Source organism: Schistocerca cancellata, chromosome 6 (assembly GCF_023864275.1).
Source record: "Schistocerca cancellata isolate TAMUIC-IGC-003103 chromosome 6, iqSchCanc2.1, whole genome shotgun sequence".
Taxonomy (NCBI): domain Eukaryota; kingdom Metazoa; phylum Arthropoda; class Insecta; order Orthoptera; family Acrididae; genus Schistocerca; species Schistocerca cancellata.
In genome coordinates, this window is record NC_064631.1 from 608,362,620 (window position 1) to 608,386,555 (window position 23,936).

General features: G+C 37.0%; 1 protein-coding gene across 4 annotated transcripts in view; it reads right to left on the reverse strand.

Annotated features, from left to right (window-relative positions):
- The window catches only part of LOC126088153 (low-density lipoprotein receptor-related protein 3-like), a 108,125-nt gene extending 84,283 nt beyond the window's left edge, over positions 1-23,842 (reverse strand). Inside the window, exons 1-4 of one of the 4 annotated variants that reach the window (XM_049906273.1) lie at positions 23,487-23,842; positions 23,225-23,333; positions 2,556-2,672; positions 1,436-1,598 (exon numbers count right to left, since the gene is read on the reverse strand). In XM_049906273.1, coding sequence (XP_049762230.1) covers positions 1,436-1,598; positions 2,556-2,637 — 245 coding nt within the window. In that variant the 5' untranslated portion in view covers positions 2,638-2,672; positions 23,225-23,333; positions 23,487-23,842. The remainder of the gene's footprint in view (positions 1-1,435; positions 1,599-2,555; positions 2,673-23,224; positions 23,334-23,486) is intronic. The other 3 variants (XM_049906272.1, XM_049906271.1, XM_049906270.1) reach the window with 3 other exon arrangements.
- Between the last annotated feature and the right edge of the window lie 94 nt (positions 23,843-23,936).

Consider the following 23,936-nt stretch of genomic DNA (forward strand, 5'->3'; position numbering starts at 1 on the left):
TTCGAGTCTCGGTTGGGCACACGGTTTTAATCTGCCAGGAAGTTTCATCTTCACAGAACATTTTAATATAAAATGTTTTATTATTTGCTGGAAACACACCTATTGACTAACTTTGGAGTGACTGAAATTAGCTGTTTGGCTGGGAGTATTGTGTCTTTCTATATAACTCTTATCGCCAAATATCAAGTATGCCATTACACAGGGTGGTACTGTTAATACTTTTACCATAAACACTGCATTTCCAGCACATTACAATGATCCACAATTGCTAACTCAAGGCACAAATTTTTGGGTAATTCTGATGGAGAGCCTGCTTTTCAAATCACCCAGTAAAACAGGACAGCAAATTTCAGATGAGCAAAAAGCCCAGTCCTAGACCTTCCTAGTAATATGTAAGCCAGAACCATCAGGTTCGATTTAGTTGGCATTCCTATTATCAGAATCAGGCAAGTGTCTTTTTCCTGCATGAGTGCTTCCAAAGGTGGAAGGATGTTTGTTGGTGTTCTTCAAATCACAGACATACACTGCAAGCTGTTCCACACATTGCACTATCCTGCTTTTAGAAGCCATAATGCCAAGGAAAAACAAACTCCAATTAAAGGTGAGAATGGTCCCCAAGGTCAAAAGCATACCTGTGTTGAGCCATTGTGCCTTCCAGAATGATGAGTCACCCAGGGAATGCCAAGAAATCATTCCCCAGACCGTAACATTCCCTCCTACAGCTTGGACCCTTACAACGATTGTTGCAGAGCATTTACTTTCAGACATTTAATGCTGTACACACCAACAGCCATCTGTTTGATGAAGCATAAAACACGATTCACCTGAACTGGCCAGTTGTCACCACTCCATGGATATCCAGCTGCAGTACTGGCACGCAAATTACAGCCTTTGCTGCCAACAAACACCAGCATGAACCTGGTGGCTGCTGCAGAGGTTCAGTAGCAGCAATGTTTGCTGAACAGTCGTTGAAGAGACACTGCTGGTAGCCCCTTGGTTCATCTGGACAGTCAGTTGCTTAACAGTTGCACGTCCATTTACCTGTCCACATCTCTGCAGCTGTCATTCTCCCCAGCATGTGGTGTACTACAGTTGCCCTGGCAACAGTTTTTGACAGTGTCGTTTTGACAATTTAAAAACTTAGCCATTTCAGATATGATTCAGCCACAACGCAAACGCCAATGGATATCGCTCTTTGGCATCAGATAAATCATCCTGTTGCCACATTACGACAATGACTGCACAGTTTACAGCATCCCTCGGACACGCTTTATGTACCCTCCACTGTTAGTGCTGCCATATACTGCCTAAGTAGTTACTGCACATTGACGTCAAACATCGGTGGTGATCATATTGATGTGACTGGGCCATTTGTATCAAGCACTACACTACAACATATACGATTAATCATAATGAAGTAATTGAAAACTGGTACCTTATATTAAGAGGATGCTGGGCTGAAGTTGTTATTACCCATGTACAACTGGTGTAATTTGGATATGGAAATGGATAATGTGGACTTGATATTCTTCCTTGTGGAGCACTATAGTGAGTGTGTCCACACACATCACTTTGTTGTTCATAGTAAGTTGCTTCTGCTGAAAGATTAAACCATTAAAGATTGAAACTACAAATAAAATCCATCACCTCTTTAATAGCAATAGGAAACAAGGAAAAAGAAAAATACTTGTCACTTCCATGTACACAAAAATATATCTTTACAACCCTTAGAATTTATCACTTCTACACTATAAACAGGAAAACAATTTAACGTAATGTCATTATTTTTTTGAAAGGAGAGACTCAATGCTCAATATGAGACATAAATGTGACAGGATGAAAGCTCTCTCAATGAGCCACTGTTTATTTAAGTGCATTTCTATTGTTTCTACTCTAGAAATACATGAGCAATGTAACTGTCTGTGTAATCAACTCCACAGCCAATTCATATTTCAGGCTCAAATTCCTGTGCTCTCAAGTCATAGCAGTTGCCATAAAGGAACAAAACAATTATTGAATCAATGTTTTGCTCACCATGCATTCTTTTTGGTTTCACACAACACAGTACAAATAAATATGTAGTACCTCACAGTCACTAATACAAAGAAAAGGTGCCTTAATTAAGCAGAGAAGTGTCCTCCACGTTAATAAGAAGACGTGTTAAATGTAGTGTAACAAGTACCAATGATAAAACTACTGACAAACAGAAACCTAGGACAAAAACAACTATACTGAATATCAGAATGAAATTCAATTGACAGTTGCAAATACATTTTTATTTCACTTTTTATAATTACAAGCAAAATAAAAATATATACTGCAGTTTCCGAAAAATAATAGCAATGAATAATATAATAGCTATATTGGTGATGCAATACACTGATACTCTCTTAAAGTGTCTAATTATTGTGTTGCATGGCTAGGAAACATGTTTGCTATTTTATATGTATAATTTGAAAATGTATAAAAATGATAAAACTGTTTTATACACCACAAAAAGCTAACATTTTAATTATTTAAACTTAACAGCTGATTTCAGCAAAGTATTAGCTTACCTGAACATATAGCAGCAAAATGAGATAAAAATATGCATGCCAGAAAAATTTCCTTGTGCAGTATTTTCTTTGTGCTATTCATAGTGGAATATTGCTGCTTCAAATCTACTGCATTTGCTGAAACAATCAAATTTGTTTCATAAGCACCTGTCATGTCACAGTTACAGAAAGAAATCACATCACCACTAAAATAAAGAAAAAAGATCGTGTAAACTGCTGAATGCTTCAACTGCAACATCTGTGAATGCCCACTCCATTAAACGGCCACATTTGGTTTCCATATTACAATACAACACATCAACTGCAGCACATTTCTTATTTAATATATAGTGTTTTTTCTGCAGCACAAAGCCATTAAAAACATACAACTCAAAATAAATTTGTCCGCAGCTCATAGTCTGGTGATTAGCATTGCTGTCTCTAGATCCTAGTGTTTCAGTTTAAATTCCTAACTAAGTCAGACATTCTCTTCACTTGGGTTTCATAAACATGCAAGACACCACAGTGACATCAAATAGAAAGACTTGCACCTCAAGGTCAAACAACCAGAGACGGGATCTCCCAGCCAAAAATGTCATACAATCACTTGATTTCATATAAGACATTCTATGGATGATTTTGTATGGTGTGTGCATGTCTTTAACTAGGCCTAATTTGTTTTGCACAGAGCTCTTCAAATACTGTGCATTTTTCATCCAGCTTACAAATTTTTCAAAATGCACTTGTTGAGAAAATATCACAGCAAAACTCAATGCTTTAACAAATGATGATTTTCTCAGAACCTACTTTGCTTAAAAACTATTTTTCTCCAGTTAATTTGTATCACCAAATTGATCAAAATATAATGGAATGGTACATGCCTTTGAGATAAAAAGTATTTCCTAGAATCATTGGCGTAACCTGTGAAACAGAAAAGATGGAGAAGGAGCTGCACACTGCGTATAAAAATCCACCTAACATGTAAGTGATATAGAGGTAGTCAGGAATTCTCTCTTCTTCTTCTTTTTCCTGGTGTTTATCCCGTATCTACAAGAGATCAGCTTGTTAATATGGATTTGGCATGTTAGCAGTATAGAACGGCCTTACTTCCTGTCTCTGCTCCCCCTGCCATCCCCCCCCCCCCTCCCCCCGGATGGAAATTGTGTACACCATCTGCTTTTTGCTACGTGTTATTTACGTGACAGTTGGAGAATGTTTGTGAAATGATTTTTGTAAATCATGTAACTGAGAAGAGATGAGGGTATCAGGCCATTTTCACCTAATAAGTTGTGAGAAACTGCCTAAAACCAACATCCACACTAGCTGGCACATTGTTCATGCACCATGCAGATTCAATCCAGAGCCAGTGTACCTCTCCGAATCCCAAATGTGCTGTTCCAACACACATAGCTATCTGGGAGAGTCATGAAGGTAAAAGAACATTACGTGGAAATCCTGGGAGTCCAAGAGGATGTGATCAACTGGGAACCAGATGGAGAGATGGAATCATGAATCACCTGCAGAAAATGTGCTATAAGGGTGGAAAGCTTGAGCATTTGATTGTGATAACTGCCAGAGAATTGCTGAAGAAGCCAAGGTTCAAAATGTACTACAGAAAAACAAAATAAAAACACTAAGATCTCACTATGTCCTTAACCCTTCTCTCTCTCTCTCTCTCTCTCTCTCTCTCTCTCTCTCTCTCTCTCACACACACACACACACACACACACACACACACACACACACACACACAAATAATCAAGCTCATCTCATGCACATATGATCGCTACCAGCGGTAGATCCAACCAGAATCATTCCAATATGGTGAGTAGCAATCTATCCTTTTCCTAATATTGTTGATAAAGTGAAGTTGTAGAGAGGAGAGTGGCATGCACGTTTTATGTTAATTTACTATAATCACTTAAAGGTTTGGTTTTCAGGATTGTTGTACAATATCATACCAGAAAAGTGAGTGAAAATAAGTTCCAAATAAATAAATAAAGTTACAGACGAGGACATCCTTGCTATGCTCATGGACACTGATTTCAACATTTCTTACAATTCTGAAGTTGACAAATATCTCACAGTGACAAACTAATAGTTGAAAGAGTGTTTCAATTTTTATACTACTTCCACTTGTTCATATACACCACACTAGGAAAGTTAATTTTTCAATTAGAGAAATCAAACAAGAAACAAAAAGGATTTTTACATGTTCCTATTAAAAGCTTACTTGAACGAAAAATCAGATTTCTGAAACACAGGTATGAGTGAGCTCTCATTCAAAGAAAGGCATGCCAATCATCCAGTATTTCAAAAAATATTGCGTAAATAAAGGAAAAAAATCAGCCAATAAGATTTGTGAGACTAGAGGTCCAAAACTTAAGCCTCCACTCCAAACTTGAAAGGTAATGAAGTATCTACAGTTTACTAGTGAGAAAGGCTTGTTGACCAGTTCTTATTTTCAAGATATGAAATATTTAGTACTGCCAATAGACACATATAAAAGAAAAAGTAGATGACGCTATCACAGCTTTCGGAAATGTTAATTCCTTCCTCAGGGAGGAGAAAGGGTAGGTTGGAAAGGTTACAAAAGAAGGGTAGGTGACTCAGACCCCAAGATGACAAGGACCCAACTGCAGTGTTGAAGACCTTCCTTTTTAACCTTCCCCAATCAATTCAACTTTCCTTTCCAAGAAAGGAATTAATGGTTACAAAGTTAAAGTGTTTCAAGATGGCAATGAGAGTATTTTTGCAGAAAAGAGCAGATAAACAGTTGTTAACATCCCACTAATGCACTTGGGAGAAGTATGTTCTGAGTGAGTGGATTAAGGACAGAAAATATCCACTGTGGTTTAAGAACAAAATTTGAAAGATGCTTAGGAATCAGAGAATGTTGCACTATTGGTTCAAAAAAGAATACACGTGTGATGACGGACAATAGCTATTAGAAATTTGTGAATTTGTAAAAAGATCAATGCACAAAGCACACGACTTCCATTTTCATACCTAAGCAGAAGAGCTTGTGAAGAAAATTCTGGTCCTATGTAAAATCCCTTAGCAGGTCAAAGGCTTCTATCTAGTCACTTATTGACCAGTCTGGTGTGGCAATATAAAACAGAATAAGGAAAAGCAAAGTTTTAAATGTTGTGTTTAAGGGATCATCCATGCAGGAGGATTGTACGAACATACTGTTGTTTGACAGTCATACAGATCCCCTTACAGAGAACAGTAATAGGAATCCTTGGCATAGAAGGGCAAATGAAATGTTGAAAACAAGTAAGTCACCAGGTCAACACGGAATCTCAATTCAGTTTCACAGAGAGTACTCTATGGCTTTGACCCCCTTACTTAACTTACATTTATCGAGAATCTCTCACCCACAACAAAGTCCCAAGTGATAGGAAAAAAGTGCAGGTGACTTCTGTAGGAATAAAAGACCTGCAAAATTAAAGACCAATATCCTTAGCATTTGGTTGTTGCAGAATTCTTGAACATTTTCTCAGTTTGAATACTATAAATTTCCTTGAGATGGAAAAGATTCCATCTACAAATCAGCACTGATTTAGAAAGCATCATACATGTGAACCTCAACTTGCCCTTTTCTCACATATTCTCTGAACCATGTATGAAGGGCAACAGGCAGATTCCATATGCCCACGTTTTCGAGAAGCATTTGACAGAGTCCCCCACTGCAGACTGTAAACTTAGGTATGAGTACATCGAATAGGTTCCCAGATATGTGAGTGGCTCGACGACTTATTAAGTAGTAGAATCCAGTACACTGTCTTCAAGCGCGAGTGTTAATCAGAGAGAACAGTATCATTAAGAGTGCCCCAGCGAAGTGTGAATGACCATTCTTATTCTCTGTACAAACGAAAGATCTGACAGACAGAGTGAGCAGCAATCTGGGGCTGTCTGATGATGACATCGTGGAGTACAGGAAGATGTCATCACTGAGAGACTGTAACACGATATAAGATGACTTAGGCAAAATTTCTAGCTGGTGTAGGGAAAGCCATGAAACCAAGTCTACAAAGAAGCTTTGCTAGCTTTGTAAAACATATAGTCTCAAAATTCAGAATACCATGAGCAAGTTACAAAATTAACAATTTACAACTTCTAACTGCAAACATTCTTCACAACAAGTGTGAAGACTTCTAGTTATTAGACCTACAGCTTGAATAAAATAACATTGTAATTCACCAACTGCAAGGGCAAGGGGCAGCAATGCCTGTCAGAATGCAGCTTCACCTCACAAGGCTCTGCATGTACAGTGTCTAACAGGCAACACGGTGAGTGTACGGCACTTGAGGAAAAACTGCAATTGGCTTTCAGCTGGCTGCTACCACTCAACTCACTAAAACATCACTCACAAAGTTCCTGTAATCAACATATGATAAACTTAATTCCTACTAACATAATGAGCAGGTCATACTCTAAGTAAATGGTGTAACAGATTATCTTCAAATTTGACAAAATAAAAATATTAAGGGTGTTTTATATATGAAGCACTGGTAGAAGCCGACTTCGGGGAAGATCAGTTTGCATTCTGTAGAAATACTGGAACACGTGAGGCAATACTAACTTTACGACTTATCTTAGAAGAAAGATTAAGGAAAGGCAAACCTACGTTTCTAGCATTTGTAGACTTAGAGAAAGCTTTTGACAATGTTGATTGGAACACTGTCTTTCAAATTCTGAAGTTGGCAGGGGTAAAATACAGGGAGCGAAAGGCTATTTACAATTTCTACAGAAAGCAGATGGCAGTTATAAGAGTCAAGGGATATGAAAGGGAAGCAGTGGTTGGGAAGGGAGTGAGACAGGGTTGTAGCCTATCACCGATGTTATTCAAGCTGTATGCTGAGCAAGCAATAAAGGAAACAAAAGAAAAACTTGGAGTAGGAATTAAAATCCACGGAGAAGAAATAAAAACTTTGAGGTTCGCCGATGACATTGTAATTCTGTCAGAGACAGCAAAGGACTTGGAAGAGCAGTTGAACGGAATGGACAGTGTCTTGAAAGGAGGATATAAGATGAACATCAACAAAAGCAAAACGAGGGTAATGGAATGTAGTCGAATTAAGTCGGGTGATGCTGAGGGAATTAGATTAGGAAATGAAACGCTTAAAGTAGTAAAGGAGTTTTGCTATTTGGAGAGCAAAATAACTGATGATGGTTGAAATAGAGCGTTTCTGAAAAAGAGAAATTTGTTAACATCGAGTATAGATTCAAGTGTCAGGAAGTCGTTTCTGAAAGTATTTGTATGGAGTGTAGCCTTGTATGGAAGTGAAACATGGACGATAAATAGTTTGGACAAGAAATGTGGTGCTACAGAAGAATGCTGAAGATTAGATGGGTAGATCACATAACTAATGAGGAGGTATTGAATAGAATTGGGGAGAAGAGGAGTTTGTGGCACAACTTGACTAGAAGAAGAGACCGGTTGGTAGGACATGTTCTGAGGCATCAAGGGATCACAAAATTAGCATTGTAGGGCAGCATGGAGGGTAAAAATTGCAGAGGGAGACCAAGAGATGAATACACTACGCAGATTCAGAAGGATGTAGGTTGCAGTAAGTACTGGGAGATGAAGAAGCTTGCAAAGGATAGGGCAGCATGGAGAGCTGCATCAAAACAGTCTCAGGACTGAAGAACACAACAACAACAACAGATATGAAGCAGTTAACACATTCACTCAAAAGATGACCACAATACCTGTAAGAATATATACATATATAAAAAAAAATCAGGGTATATGATTAGATTAAGATTAAACTAATCAACAGAAACATTGATCAGGAAGTTACTAACATATCAAATTGTATTAATTTTAACCCTGAGGGCATGTTCCAATACCTGCCATGACACATTAAACACCAGGAGAAAATCTATAATCAAATAAATTTTACAATAACAAACAACTTCAGGAGATAAGGAAGTGGATAAAGGGTAATAGAAATGTTAGCATAAGATGAATGTTGCTATAAGAGTCCAGACTGCACAGTTATAAGTCAACAACGTAGGAAAGGATAGACTGGCACTTACCATAAAGAAAGACATGTTAAGCTGCAGACAGGCACAATTAAAAAACACTTACACAAAGCTTTCGGCCACAGCCTTCATCAGCAAAAGAGAAACAGAGGGGGGAAAACACACACACACACACACACACACACACACACACACACACACACACACACACACACACACACACACAAAAACATCGTTCATACACACAAGCAAGCACATCTCGCGCATGGTGTGTGATTCTCTGTTTCTCTATTGCTGATGAAAGCTGTGGCCGAAAGCTTTACGTAAGTGTCTTAATAGTGCCTGTCTGCAACATTGCGTGTCGTCTTTATGGTGATAAGAGCCCATCTTTTCCTACATTGCTTATATTCCTACGTGGATTTTCCATTGTTTGTTATCGGTCAAGGTTGGCATGGAAATGAGTCTACATTTACCATGCCAATGACCCTGGAGTGATCTCCACTCTTACTGAAGGATAAATGCAGACACAGATATATGCACAGGTGAATCTACAGCACGCGGTCACACTCAGAAACTAAGTTTATATGTGTAATGTTATTAAAAAACCATGGAGCCTCCCAAGGTGGGTCAGTTTGTGTGCCTCAATGATACAGCTAATGGTACTGCAAGTGCAATCACAATGGACAGGTATCTGTAGAGAAGCCACACTAACATAAGGTTCCTGAAGAGGGGTAGCCGTAGCTGGCTGGGCATCAGTTTGGATGACTGATGGATCGGGCCTTGTAACATTAGCCAACATGATATTGCTGTGCTAGTACTAGGAATGGCTAAAAGTAAGATGAAACTATAGCTCTTATTTTTTTATTGGGGGTTTGCAGCTTTACTGTATGACTTAATAACTAGCCTCTGGCATCCTCTTTGTAAAAATAGTCCAGAAGTAAAATAATAGCCCATTCAGATCTCAGGGCATGGATATCATCATCAAGAAAAACAAAACTACTATTGCAGGGGTCGGAGTGCGGAATGTTGGAGCCCTTACTCAGGTTGACAAGCTACAGAATTTAAAAAAGGAAATGTGTAGGTTGACGTTAGATATAGCAGAACCTAATGCAGTGGCAGACAGAACATACCTTCTAGCCAAGTATGTAGAAAGTTACAAACACAAAATCAAATATGGGTAACACAAAATGAGGTTTAATAATGTGCAAGAAAACAAGATTGTGGGTAAGTTTGTATCAACTGTACAGTGGATGCATTATCACAGCCAAGATAGAAATCAAGCTAACACTCACTACAAATCTACACGTTCTTATGCCAATCAGCTCTGCAGATGATGAAATTGAAAAAAAGTAAGATGAGATAAAAGAAATTATTCAAACAGTCAAGGGAGTTGAAAATTTAATTGTGATGGTAGACTGGAATTCAACAGCAGAAAAAGAAATGGAAAAGTAGTAGCACAACATGGACTGAGGGAAAGGAATGGAATAGGGAGTAGTGAAGAGGAGTAGAATTTTGTACTGGACTTTCTTATATCCACAAGAATTGTGAAAAGTGTGAAGAACACAAGACTATCAGCCTAATACCACAGGCATTGTAAGCTCTTGTTTGAGTTTCGAATAGAGGGCTGCACAGGACACTAGAAGAAGCACTTTGGAGAGGAGGAACATGGTTTCAGAAGGGGAAAAGGGACACGAGATCCTATTGGACTTCTTAGGACTATTCAGGAAACATATATTTTAAAAAAGGGCCAAGAAGTATTTGTGGCCATCATAGACTTTGAAAATGCCTTTGAGAGGATGCTGTGGGATAAGCTGATGGATGTTTTGAAGAGGAAGGGAGCAAAGCGGATGGAGAGAAGACCGATTGCAAACCTGTTCTTGATTAGGAAGGCAAGGTTATGAACAGTAAATGGGACCTCAGAAGACAGAACGACCAAGAGAGAGATCAAACAGGGTTGTTATCTCTCACTGATCCTATTCAACATTCATTTAGAAGAAACGGTGAAAAATAGTTTGGATGGGAAAAGAAGCATCAGGATAGATGGGCGGAAAATAGAAAGCATAAGATTCGCAGATGACAAAGTGATTGCTGCAGAAAAAGATGATTTGAAAGATAAGTGACCTGAATGAAGGCTGTGTAGTATACAGTATGAAAAAATGGAAGGTGTGGTTATATGCTTAAAGAAAAACAGGCAAAGTATAATTTAGGGCCAGCAACCATAGAACACATGAGAAGATTCAAGTATTTGGGAAGTTGTATTAGGGAAGATACACATTCTGAAAAAGACATCAAAGTGAGAACGGCACTGGCAAAAGCGGCAAAGACTCTTAGCTATTGTTTTAACATAAAACTAAGGAAGTGACTAATGAAATTTCTGATATAGGACTTGAAGCAGCAAAGACTCTTAGCTAGTTGTTTTAACACAGAACTAAGGAAGTGACTAGTGAAATTCCTGATATGGGGCTTGCTCATGCACAGAACAGAATCATGGACATTGAGAAAGCAGGAAAACAGGAGAATCGAAGTTTGTGAAATGCAGATATGGTGCAGAATGATTCAGATATGCTGGACTTTCAAAGTCAGGAATGAGGAAGTACTGAGAAGAGTTGGAGAAGACTGGAAGATGCTTCTAACACTGAAGAACAGGAAGCTAAACTGGTTGGGGTATAAATTTAGACAAAACTGCCTTCTAGTAGAGGCAACTGGAGGTTTTATTTTAGGGAAATGAGGGAAGGGTAGAAGAAGATACCAAATGCTGGATAAAATCTGTAAACCACAAGAAGGGTACCAAAGAATGAAGATGAAATCAGAGGAGAGAGAATTGTCTAAACCTGTCGAAAGACAGGAAACCAAATGATGGTGATAATAATGTAATCATCGCTCTTACTTGGTTTAAAATCGTGAAAGAAGTCTGCATATTTGGAAAAGACCTGGAGACTCCGCAAGATTTCAAATAGATTTCAGAATCACAGTTTAAACTGCAAAACTTTTCCAGTTGTAGAAGTGGTCTCTGGCTATAGTTTTTTGGTTATTAACTGCAGATTCAAACTGAAGAAATCGCAGAAAGGTAGGAAATTAATGAGATGGTACATGGACACATTGAAAGAACCAGAGGTTGTTGACAGTTTCAAGGAGAGCATTTGGCCACAACTGACTGTTCATGAGTAAAAACACAACAGAAGAAGCAGCCTTCATAGACAAAATAGGAAAGGCAGCTAGGGATGAAATAGGCAAAAAGACAAGGACGAGGGGTAACCCTTGGATAATGCAAGAGATCCTGAATAGAACTGATGAAAGAAGAAAACATAAAAATTCAGCAAATGAAGCAGACAAAAGGGAATACAGGGTGATTTCATCTCAAATCACACAGGTCATGTCAATTCTGGAAAAAATATATATCAGACTTCTATATCATAAGTGTTACGAAATAAAATATATGTTTTGTAAATAACTCTTAAAACAAAATACATGTAATTATGAACAATATCTTCTCTGCTCCAGCTATCTGTATTACACACACACATTTATTATTAAAAATGTAAAAAATTGCATTTTTTACAAATTATTTACTCGAAAACCCCCATCCAAAAACTTTTGAGAATTACACAAAATATTGTTTGATTAATATGATAGTAGCCACTGCAAAAGCAGCGGGCAAAATTTTTCTGTGTAAAGTGTTAAAAATTTTTCAACATTCTGTGTATTTTGCATCACTGAATTTCTTGTGTAAAATATGCATATTGGCAACACTGTTTCCAGCACTCTTCTATTTACAACAATAGAGTGAGAACTTGCACATAAACCATTCTGCATTGCGTTGTGTGTTTGGTTTGAACTTTTTGTTAGATACAATGTCAGTGAGGAAATAAAGTAGTGAAAGAGTGACTATGAAAAAAGACACAAGAGGGTGATGTCTCAGAAAAGTGAAAAAACCCTTCACATTTGTTGGAAATATGTCAGAGGTATTGCCGAAATATTCTGGTCCTCAAGTAACGATATGACATCACATCTATTGTGCAAGAATTGTCACACTCACTACAAGAAGAAATTTAGCGAAACCCAACTGAACGATCAGCATTACCCGACTGTGAAACTGAAGACAGTGCAGATGTTTATATTCCTGGGTGTGGAGTAGCTGATAAACTGAATGTTGGCATTTCTGCTGTAGCCCCTACCATATACTCCCTTTAAATGCCCAGGAAAGGTAAGGCACATAAGAGAAAAACAGTATGTAAAAACAAAAGTGGAAGAAATTGAAACAACTTTCCCACAAGCAACATCTTCGAAACTTTGTGAAATGTATAATGTAGATGCACTTGGTGCAGAACCTGAGATAAGTGATATGTGCACAAAATGTGATGTACGGTTTCAAAACCTAAATACTGCTATCTCTACAGCCACCTATACTGAGAAGGTATAGTTACTGTCGCTGATAACAGGTAGCTACTCTACGCAGCGGATAAAGAAATGCAAACCCACTTCCTCACATTATCTGATTTCAAAAGCTCATAAAATAAAGAATGAAAAAGGTATTTGGGCATGCCCAGATTCTTGCTGTATGAATTTGTTGCAAGATGATAACCTTACTGTTGCTCTGGAGTATTGAGTAAGTGATGACAAAGTTTGCAGCAGGCGATGTCCTAACCAGGCTGACGTTATTAGTTAGTGAAAATGGTGAAAAAGTTAAAAAGGTAAAAAGATATATGACAAGATCAATAAGAGAACCAATCTCCTAACGAAAAAGGAGAACCCGAAATTAAAAATTGGTCTCACAAAATTCTACTCCTTACGAGCAAAATGGGTAAAATGCCAGTGAAGTATGCACATATATTTACTGCACTAATTTGAAATTTGTTTGTTTTGCCATAAGCAGTGCTACAGGAAAGAAGTATACAGAGATGGACATGGTGCTTTTATGTATAGGACAAGAGCTGCAAGATAAATGTTGGTTGCAGGAGAGTGAAATGTGTCCTGCTGCTGAAGTGATGACTGTTGAAGCATTACACCTTCAGGATACTGACAATGACATAACCTATGCATTGTGGGAGGGAGGAGAGTTGGGGAAGAAGACTGTAGAGACAGAGAAGTTTGTTACAGAGGTTAGGTGTTGGGTCATGAAAAGATTGGCTCACAATCATATCCGGAGGATTCAGAGACAGGATATGGAAAAAGTAAAATCACCCACATCCCAGAGTACTGACACATCAGTTCTTCATTTTGACTTTGCTGAGAACTGACCTGTTGCTTTGCAGAATGAAATTCAAAGTTAATCACTGGCACACATCACAGATATCAATAGTGATGTGTGTTGCACACTTTCTTGTAACATAACACTGTTTTGCTATTGTCAGTGATGATGTCATTCATGACAGTGCACATGCATGCTATGCTGTCAGCATGATAATTGATGATGTAGCATCTAGAGGCCATGCATTCCATAAACATGTTTATGTGACTGATGGTGCAGCATCTCAGTTTAAAAACCACTTTCAGTTTTATGAGCTTCGTCAACATTGTAGCACAGGAATTAAGAAAAAAAGGGTATTTTCAACAACAGATCATGGGAAAAGTGCATGTGATGGGGTAGAAGGTCTCTGGAAACATCTTGCAACAAGATTTAATCTCCAGCATGAAACTATTGATGATATAAGAGGTGCCACTGGATCTGTACACAAACACACATGTTTTAGTAACTAGCATGAAACTCCTAATTCCAAATGAAAGTACATTAAGAGAATTCCATTTAAAAGGAAAAAAAAGAAGAGTGGTCTGTCATGAAGCCTGTGGTAGGAATTCAGTCAAGTCACTACTGGGTTGCAACCTGGAATGCCACATAGAATGCGATTACTGTTCTCCACAAAATGCAGCCTGTTACTGTGTGTGAAATGCAGAGACCACACTATACAGTAGAAGATTTTGTAGTGAGCCACTTGATTTCGTGCTTGTATGACAATCAGTGGTGGACAGGACAGATAATAAGTGTCTCATGAGCTGCAAGATATAACCATCTCCTTTATGACACCTCAAGGTTCTGCTAATGCTTTCAAATGGTCATCATCAAAAGATCAGTGTGCAGTTCCCATTTCCCAAGTACCACTCTTGTTGGATTATCCTTGCCCATGTGAAAATTCAGCTTGGCTATATTTTTTTTAATGGAAAAAAAAAGAAAAAAAACACTCTTTTCAACAGTGCAGTGTGGAGTGTTACACTGCAGGCAATTTTAATTCATGGGAAGTCTTGAAGAAGTAAAATCATGACAAAAGACAATAATAATTTGTGAATTGTGAATAATGCCATAAAAGAAAAATGGGTATAAATGTTTTATAGAATATCTAATTTTTGTCATAAAATGCTTTCGAACGAAATTATGAATTGTCTTCCCACTCATTGATATTATTATAAAATAATTATTTTGATTTAGAAATACCAGTTTTGCATGACATTTACTTCCAATCAGTAATCAATTTAAATATTCAAGTGTCCATGACACTTGAGAGTTGAGCTAGGTCTACCTAAAAAATTTCATTTTGTACAGACAAGTATTGCCCACTCTGTACATTTCCTAAGTACAATGACCAACTAATGTGCCATGAAATTTTTAGAACATTTAGGATGGGGGTTTTGGAGAAAATAATTTCTAAATAACAAAAAATTTCAGATTATTTCATCTTTATGTACAAATATTTTGACAATTTAAGAATTTAATGAATTAATGTCATAGCTGACTGTTTGCAGTTCTTCCACTTTACCATTTCCCAAGACAGGTAACATCTTGTGACTATTTATAATTTCAAAACATAATTTTGAAATTTGCAGAAATGTGTATGTATTAATCATGCCTCATAGTATTGGGAATAAGGTATTTATTGAAAATAAATTCAGGTCTCTATCACTTTTGGTTTCTTTATCATTATTTTTCAATTTTCCCTTTTGTTACAACATTTCCACAAATACTCTCATTCAGAGAGGTCTGTAGCATTTTAACAAATAATCAGAAAATCAAAATATTGTAGTTTTGGAGAGGTATCACGGAACTTCAACTTTTTTTCCCCAGCAAACTCTGAAATTGTGATGTGAGACATTCTCCCTTGACCTGTATGATTTGGGATGAAATTGCCCTACATATTTCTAGAAAGTGCAAAACGGCAAAGTGGGAATTGCTAGGTGAGAAATGCTAGGGTGTAGAAGCATGCACAATTAGGGAATAGATAGCTTCCAATGATAGGAAAATCAAGAGACCAGCAGAGTAAACAGAAGCAGCTGTATGAATAACTCAGATGGCAACATAGTACTATGAAAAGAAAGGAAGTTAAAGGTGGAATAAATATAAATGACAGAAATGAGCTTGCAGGCAGTATTATAGAAAGGGACGAAGAAGTAGATGAAAATGAAAATTAAAAAGGGTTTCCAGTTTAGTTTAGAATCAATATTTATTCCAGGTAGTTCTACACATTTTGCTTTTATGGGTTTAGCTAGTCCCAGCAGCTGATGTTGAGTTTTCTCTGGGTTACACAGTAGTTTATTAGATGTGAACTAGTTTAGTGTTGAGGAGAGTTTGTCCCGTGATACCTGGCATAGCCTTATCCTATCTCAATCTTTGGTTACTAATGTAGAAAGCTGAATGAAGCCCAACATAATGTGGCAAAATGTTAATTGCAACAATGAAGAAGAACAATCCAAGGACAGAGCCCTGAGGTACACCAGATGTGACTTTCTTCAGGGAAGAAAACTTATTTTGAATTGACGCAAATTGCCTCCTGTTATTTAGATAAGAATTAATTACTTATAATGCTATATTATTTATTCATAATACCGCAATTTGGTTAGTACGATGTCATAGGGGATACAGTCAAAAGCCATACTCAAATTGCATGGCTCAAGAGAGATCACACTCTTATTTTCAAATGCAGTTAGAGTCTGATAAACAATTTCAAGGACTGCAGAAGTGATACTTTTTCCTTGTTGAAAGCCATGCTATCTGCTACAAAGAAGGTTGGATTTTTCAAAGTAATTACTAAGCTACATGTGAAAAATTGCTTCAAATACATTGGAAAAGATTGTAACAATAGACATTGGCCTGTAGTTCTTAGGGACATGCTTTTCCCCTTTTTGTATGTAGGAACAACTTTTGAAATTTTGAGCTAGTCAGGGAAAACTCCAAATTCAAGGCATTTATTCATAATAAAAACAAGGGTTTGCAAATTAGTGTACTGTCCCTTTTATTGTGTAGTTACAGTGTCAGCAAAAGTTCGTACTTTTCTAGTCACAAAATATTAAAAAGCAGTGTTTACTATAGCTATGGGTGTGGCAAGATTGCAACAGAATTCATGTCCTCTATGAAGCTGATCAGCAAGAATATCAGATTCTGGTGTGTGCGATTGGTTAATTTAGATCTTCATTCCTGTACTACAGTAGTAAAGCATTTTTTAAGCTCTTCTGGTTCAATGAGGACGTCTTTAGTTCAGGTAGAAGTGGATTCTTGTGTCATTATATACCAGGCAACCTTACATTTTTTCAGAGCTCATTCCATGTAATTTTCATAGGTTATAATCCGAATCACTTCAGGCAGGGGGGTTACCTTCATAGTCTCGGATGTTACTGAATTTAGCATCTGTTAAAATTCAGGAGTAAGTAAGAAACATGTATTTTTTTTGTTTTCTCCAAAAAAATTCCTGCCAAAAGATACAGGCCTCCATAGATAACACTGTGCCAGGTAGGGGGGTTACCTTCATAGTCTCAGATGTTATTAAACTTAGCATATATTTAAATTCAGGAGTAAGTAAGAAACATGTATTTTTTTGTTTTCTCCAAAAAAATTCCTGCCCAAAGATACAGGCCTCCAAAGATAACACTGCGAACACCATTTTGATGATGCGAATTTTGGAAAATTTTTAAAGTGCTGTATCTCTGTAACAGTTCTAGATATTTTGCTACGAGTTTTTTTTAATTTATTTATTTGAATGATAATTGCTTTATCATTACAATGGTATCCTCCATTTGGACATACCTGTCAAAGTTCTTTTACTGTCACCTTTTGAATTTTTTTTTTATAATTTACAGACTTTTATTTTTCCTTTCAAAAATGCCAATCCAGAAAAGTTAGATTTTTTTCTGTTGATTAGTACCATGTATATGCTCCGTAAAGGAAAGCTTCCACTTTAAGCTGGACAGGCTTTATTTTAAAAAATCATTTTTTTAACTTTCAAGGGTAATGTATGTCTTCACTGAAGTTGTTTCTTAATAATTTCTTTGTTACAATGTTTATTTCTATTGTCTTTGTTACAGTTATTTCTTATCAGTTTCATTGTTGCAGTTATTTCTTTTCTTTTTCATTGTTGCAGATTTTTCTTTCACTTTGTTGTAGTTTCTTTGTCATGGTTGTTCGTTGTAGGTTTCTGTTTTGTAGTTGGTCAGTGCTAATTTGTTTACTGAAGAGGCTTCTAAGAAATCTGAGACCATCCAGTGAGTTCTGTGTTTTGATAAGGAATTTGCAGGTTGACACAGTTGCAGTGTATTTTGTGAAAAGGACTGTTTGAAATGTCTTCCGACTGGGGACACAGGAGAGTGAAGTGTGCTCACTATTTGCATAGCCATAAAAGAGTGATATATAAGACAAACAAAAAATCAGACTTTGCTCAGGTTAGGAATAAGTGTTCTCATTTGAAGCCTCTGTTTCAAAGTGAAGATGTTCCCTGTCGACTTTTTGTGTTCTAAATGTTTTGACAGAATAACAACATTGATAGTATCTGAACAAGGTGAAGCCCCTATGGTGCAAATGATGCAGATTTTGCATCAATAGAGGAAGAATTAAATACCCTGAATCAGTCAACTACAGAAGTAGGTTTTAGTTCTGTTAAGAAACAGTGGTTAGTGAAGTCGAGTCATAAGCTCTATGCATCAAGAAAGCACAGATAAATTACTAAAGCTATGGATGAATACACTACAGCAAAACTGACCACACTCTTCAAAGTAGAAATTCCAACTTCAGAAGAAAATGGACCAAAGCACTCTTGCACCTCTAGCCAGGAATTTTTCATAAACATCAATTCAGCTGTAGAGTATTGTGCATCCGACAGTGAAATGGTGGAAGTTTTAACTATTATTCCAGAAAGATTTCGAAAGAAAACAATATTGAACCACGTGGTAGACAAATCAATAAATTTGAGGTCTGTAAAAGGAGTCTTTGGAAGAACAGATCCCTATTATAGTCATCCTGTAGAAGCAACACTAGTTGAAATAGTTCAGTCATTTTATGTGGAAGATAAATGGGACTGTTCTCGCCAGAGTGTCAACTGAAACAGTTGAAGGTCACAAAGTTGTGGAAGTGAAGAGGTAGACGACTTGCAGTATTAAAGAAACTTTTGCAATTTATAAGAGCAACTACACAACTTCACATATTGGAAGATCAGATCTAGAGATATCTGTTTATGTGTGTACTGCACGAATTTTGAACTTTGTAAGGTAACTTTGAAGAACTTACTGGAGCACGTGGCATATGACACCTTGGTTGGGTGTGTTATGTCATTAGTAGTCTGTGACTTAAAGTGAGAGACTTGTTTGTTTCAGGAATGTGGTGACTGCCCTTAAAAGGGAGGACTATATTTACAGACACTTGGCCTGGAAGATGTAGCAGATAACTCTGCAGAAATTACATATGTGACATAGGAGGGAAATAAACTAATTAAGAAAACTTTCGCCTTTGACAGTTTCATTGATGAATTTGGTAAATGGTTAGTGAAAGCAGTAACACACCAGCATCTGAAGAAATTGCAACAACACACTGCAGAAGTGAAAGGGCGTGTACAGGCTGAAGAACTAAGTTTAGCGCTTCACTGTTATTTTGCTGAGAAGTGGTCTGTAATTCTCCCACAAGAAGTACAAGGGTATCATTAGAGTAATGGTCAGGTTTCAATCTTACAGGAGTGACATATTTTCAAAACAAGACCACAAGTGTTGCAGCTAGAATTGATGACACAGGACATGACTCAGCACATGCCTTGCTAGCAATGCGCAAGGTTTATAAAACCTGTTCAATCTAAAAGTGGAAGCTCTCTTTTTCAGGGAATCTAGAAATATATCATACTAAACAACAGAAAAACAAAAATCGAAATTTTATGGACTGACATTTTAAAAAATCCATAGATTACAAAAAAAAAAAAGGTCAGAATGCTATAGTAAAAGAGCTTTGACAGATAAGTCGAAATGGAGGATTTTTTTGTAATCATAAAGCATCTTTCAAAAAAATCTTGGACTTTTCCAGAGATACAGCATTTTAATTTTTTTTCCACAATTTGCATCATAATGGTCCTCTCCGTCTTTTGGACGTTGATGCCATTCTAAAACATAGGTAGTTGTTCACCAGTCTTCTAAATTTGTTCCTGTCAGGAATTTCTCTCTATGAGGTACCAATCTGCCTAAGATATTTTTCACATTCTTCAAACCATCTCGGCCTTGTTTTCTTAGCAGAGGTTGAAAATACCGCTTCATTGGCAAATTACTTTATTTTCACACGACCGGTTTCGGACTATTATAAACCCATCCTCAGGTGTTGTAGCTGTGCTGTGGTCCCCAAGCACCGCATTTACCAGGTGCTGTGTGCTGCCTATGAGTGCAGAACAGGGATTAGCACATTGTATGCTTGTTTTCTTAGATTGGATGAAACTCCATATTCTTTTTGTTAGTCTGTCACTGTCCATCCTCATGAGATAACCGTAAAATAACAATCATCTCTTCTTAATGGATGCAGTGATAGGTTCTGTCTTGCTGTACAAGTCCTCATTTGTTCTCATTCACCATTGTCCATCAACCCATCTATTACCTAGTATTTTCCTTAATATCCCACACATATAAGCCCTCAGGTTTTACGACTGTATTATAATGTCAGAACTTGGCCCCTACACTCATTGACTTTTTGCTATAGGTATTCTTTGTCAGTTGGTATGCCTGGTCTAACTTCCTCATCCTGACATTAATTGTTTCTTCTTCTAATCCATTCTCCTGGATGACTTCACCAAGATACCTGAAATTCTTAACTTGTCCGATTTTTCCCAGATTGATGATCATCCATTAAGGGCCATCACAGATGTTCGTCATATATTTTGTCTTTTGAATAGAGATCTGGAGTCCAACTTTTTCAGCAATTTCTGATAGCCTATTGATCTTGTTGACTACTGACTCTATGTTGTTAGCAAAAATTGCCAGGTCATCGGCAAAGGCCAAGCAGTCAATGCACACCCCTTTTAGGGGTTTAGGGTAAGTATCAAATCTATATATGTCAGGGAACAAGTTTTTCAGTTTGTTTTCAAATCTTACCTTGCTGTTTGTCAGACATTTTTATATCACCGGGTAAGTGATAAAATTTTTTGTTACAGCATTAAGCAACCCTTCTTATGCTAAATGTGGAGTAATGAATGTCATTTTTCTTTCTAGTATAACAATCATGTACATCATTGTTCCTTTTGTACTGTTGTGGATTATTTTAGAAAAAAACTTCATGAGGGAATAAACATACTGTCAAGTTTTAGTCGGAATGCCCAACTCCTTAAACAGACGTATACAAAATGATTGTGGGTGAGCAACACTAATTATTCTTACAGCACCTTTTTCAGCAAGGAAGACTTTCTTTCTTAAAGATGATTACCCACGAACATTATTCCATACAACATTATTCAATGAAAATATGTTGACTTACTGATCTGTCTCTGCCTAGGGATTGTAATAATCCTATGTGCAAATGTGGGTGAACTAAGTTGTTTTAGGAGTTTCAAAATGTGCATTTTCCAGTTTAATTTCTCATCAATATGGACACCTAAAAATTTGAAGTTTCTACCCTATTTATAATTTCCTCACCACACATTACACTTACCATTGGTACATGTACAAAACTTAATATGTTGTGCCTTTTTAAAATTGAGGGTGAAACCTTTGCAGAAAGCCAGTCAATGATACTTTTAAGAACATTGTTTACCATTTCTTCTGCTTCTGTATGTATAATCGGATTGATTACAATACTAATGTCACCTGCAAAAAGAGTTGATTCTGTTGTACATTAGACAGAAGATCGTTATGTAGGAGGAACAATAGCGTACCTAACACTGAGCTTTGGGTAACCTCATATGTGATTTCTACCCAATCAGAATTACATCCCCAAACTATATTGGCAGAATTACTACGGACAACTTTCGGCATTCCTTTGGCTAGATATGACATCATCCATTTGTTGGCTATACCATCAACCCCATAAAACTTGAACTTATCTAGGATACTGTGATTCTCTCAGTTAATGCTTTACATAGATTGCCGAAAATACAAACTAGAACTAATATATTATTCAATGCTTATAAAATCTGGGGAGTTAGCTTGTCAGAAATTGGTCTTTCGGGCAAAACATAATACAAAAATCCTTAAGTGAGCCATAGCAATTGTTGTGATCTGTCAAATGACAACAATTATACAAAACTGGGCAGTATGTTAACCGTGAGCTAGCTGATCAGCTCCATCCTGAATTGGTAGAAATCTGAAGCTTCAGCAGGTAGTCATTTGTTTTGGATGCAGTCAGTGCTGGCTAATTGACGGTAGTGTGTGAAGATGCCTTGTTTTCATGTGTTACTGTGTTGTACTTCACGCTCTTTTATACTTTTCCCTTTCCTTGTGTGAAGTGTACATAACTGTTGCAGTTACAATGTTTATTAAAGCATGTCAACTTTTCCAGTTTTGTTTGTGAACAACATTTGAAGCATTTGTATCTCTGGGTGTGACTTCCGGTTTTGCAGAAGTATGCAACACAGACTAAAATGCCTGCACTGTGGAACACAAGCATGGCTTGTTTCCCTTGCACGGCATCTCATCCTGTGCCAGTTTCCAGTGGACCCGAGCTTGCTTCTACCACTCCATGCCACCCCCTCTAGCAATTGCCCAATTTACAATATAACACAGTGTAGCAAGACAGAATATTGGGTGAGAGACAATTACATGTTGAGACAGAACACCATGGCACAGAATAGGAGTAAGAGACCACAGCTATGGTGGTCTAGTGATATCACAGGAGAACTGTAAGGAATTAATTATTCTGACTGTAACAGATGAAGACTGCAAGACATTTACATTACTAAATACTTAAATTCAGGAGAAAGTAGTACTATACACATAGTCTTAACTTTGTCCATACTCTGGATGCTACAAACAACCATAAGGGATTCTGTCTATTCCTTTGCTCCCAGCATACCTCATGTGGAGTAACAAATTAGAATGCATATAGTAAAGCTGTCTGCAGAATGTTTTTTACTATTCCTTTTCATGTTTTTCCACTAGTGAAATTCTGGAGAGCCTCCCCACAGTAACGAAGTTCTTGTTCGCATTCACAGCGCTTGTCTTTTTATCATTTATTTTATACTGATCGTAACTTTAATATATAAACTGAATCATCGCACGTTCCACCAAATATCTCATGTCATAATGGGCTCTAGCTGCTAAGAATTCACCAAGGATTAACAGGATCATAATGCATACTGTGAATAGCTTTGTTTTGTAAACATTACAATATTTTCTACTATTCAAATACACCTTTCCACAATTCTGTGCATAAAAACAACGGATAAATAATGTTTAATTTAGGGCAAAAATTATAAACTGATTACAGTAACAAAAACTAACAACAATACACGCATGCATTACCAAAGCTCTACAAACTATCGCACCTGTATCAGATTATGTTTCTTCTGATTGTTAACATGATGTCACTGGCGTTCGGCGCTGTACAGTAAATAACACTGGCATCACATCAAGTCGCGCACACAGCACAGTGCACTGAAAGCAATTAACATTGTCGTGTTGCAGTAACACAATAATAATAATAATGGGGATTTTAAAAAAGACTGTCTATGCATACTCAAATAATTATACAAGTCTCTCGAAAGCCACAAAAATCCCATCGATAAATTCAGATTGAACGAAATTTACCAAGTTTAATGTCAGATCGACAAGTTCATGACTAATTCGCAAAAACACAAAGCGGCGTGTTTTCGCCACAACATTAAAACGTAGTAGTAACTTGCCAAATTTGCCGCTTTTCCTTATAATTATTTTGAGATATTTTTCACACTGCTTCACCTTACAATCATTTTTTTCTGCATTTACTTTACTTCCTACACTCAGCAATAAGTAGTGCTACCAACAAACTTTACCAACATAATAAATGTCACTAAACTACGTATTTTCTACAATGAGATACAAGACGGTATTCCTTTGATGCCCTCTTCTTAATACTTTCCTGACGAGGATAGAAAAATTAATCAAGAATTTTGGTTCTCTATAGACTTATTATGAACTATGAAATGCGCTTCAGAAAAAAAAGCAATAAGATTGAAGATGACTGTCTGCTAACTGTCGTTAAAATACTTCTGCGTTTGC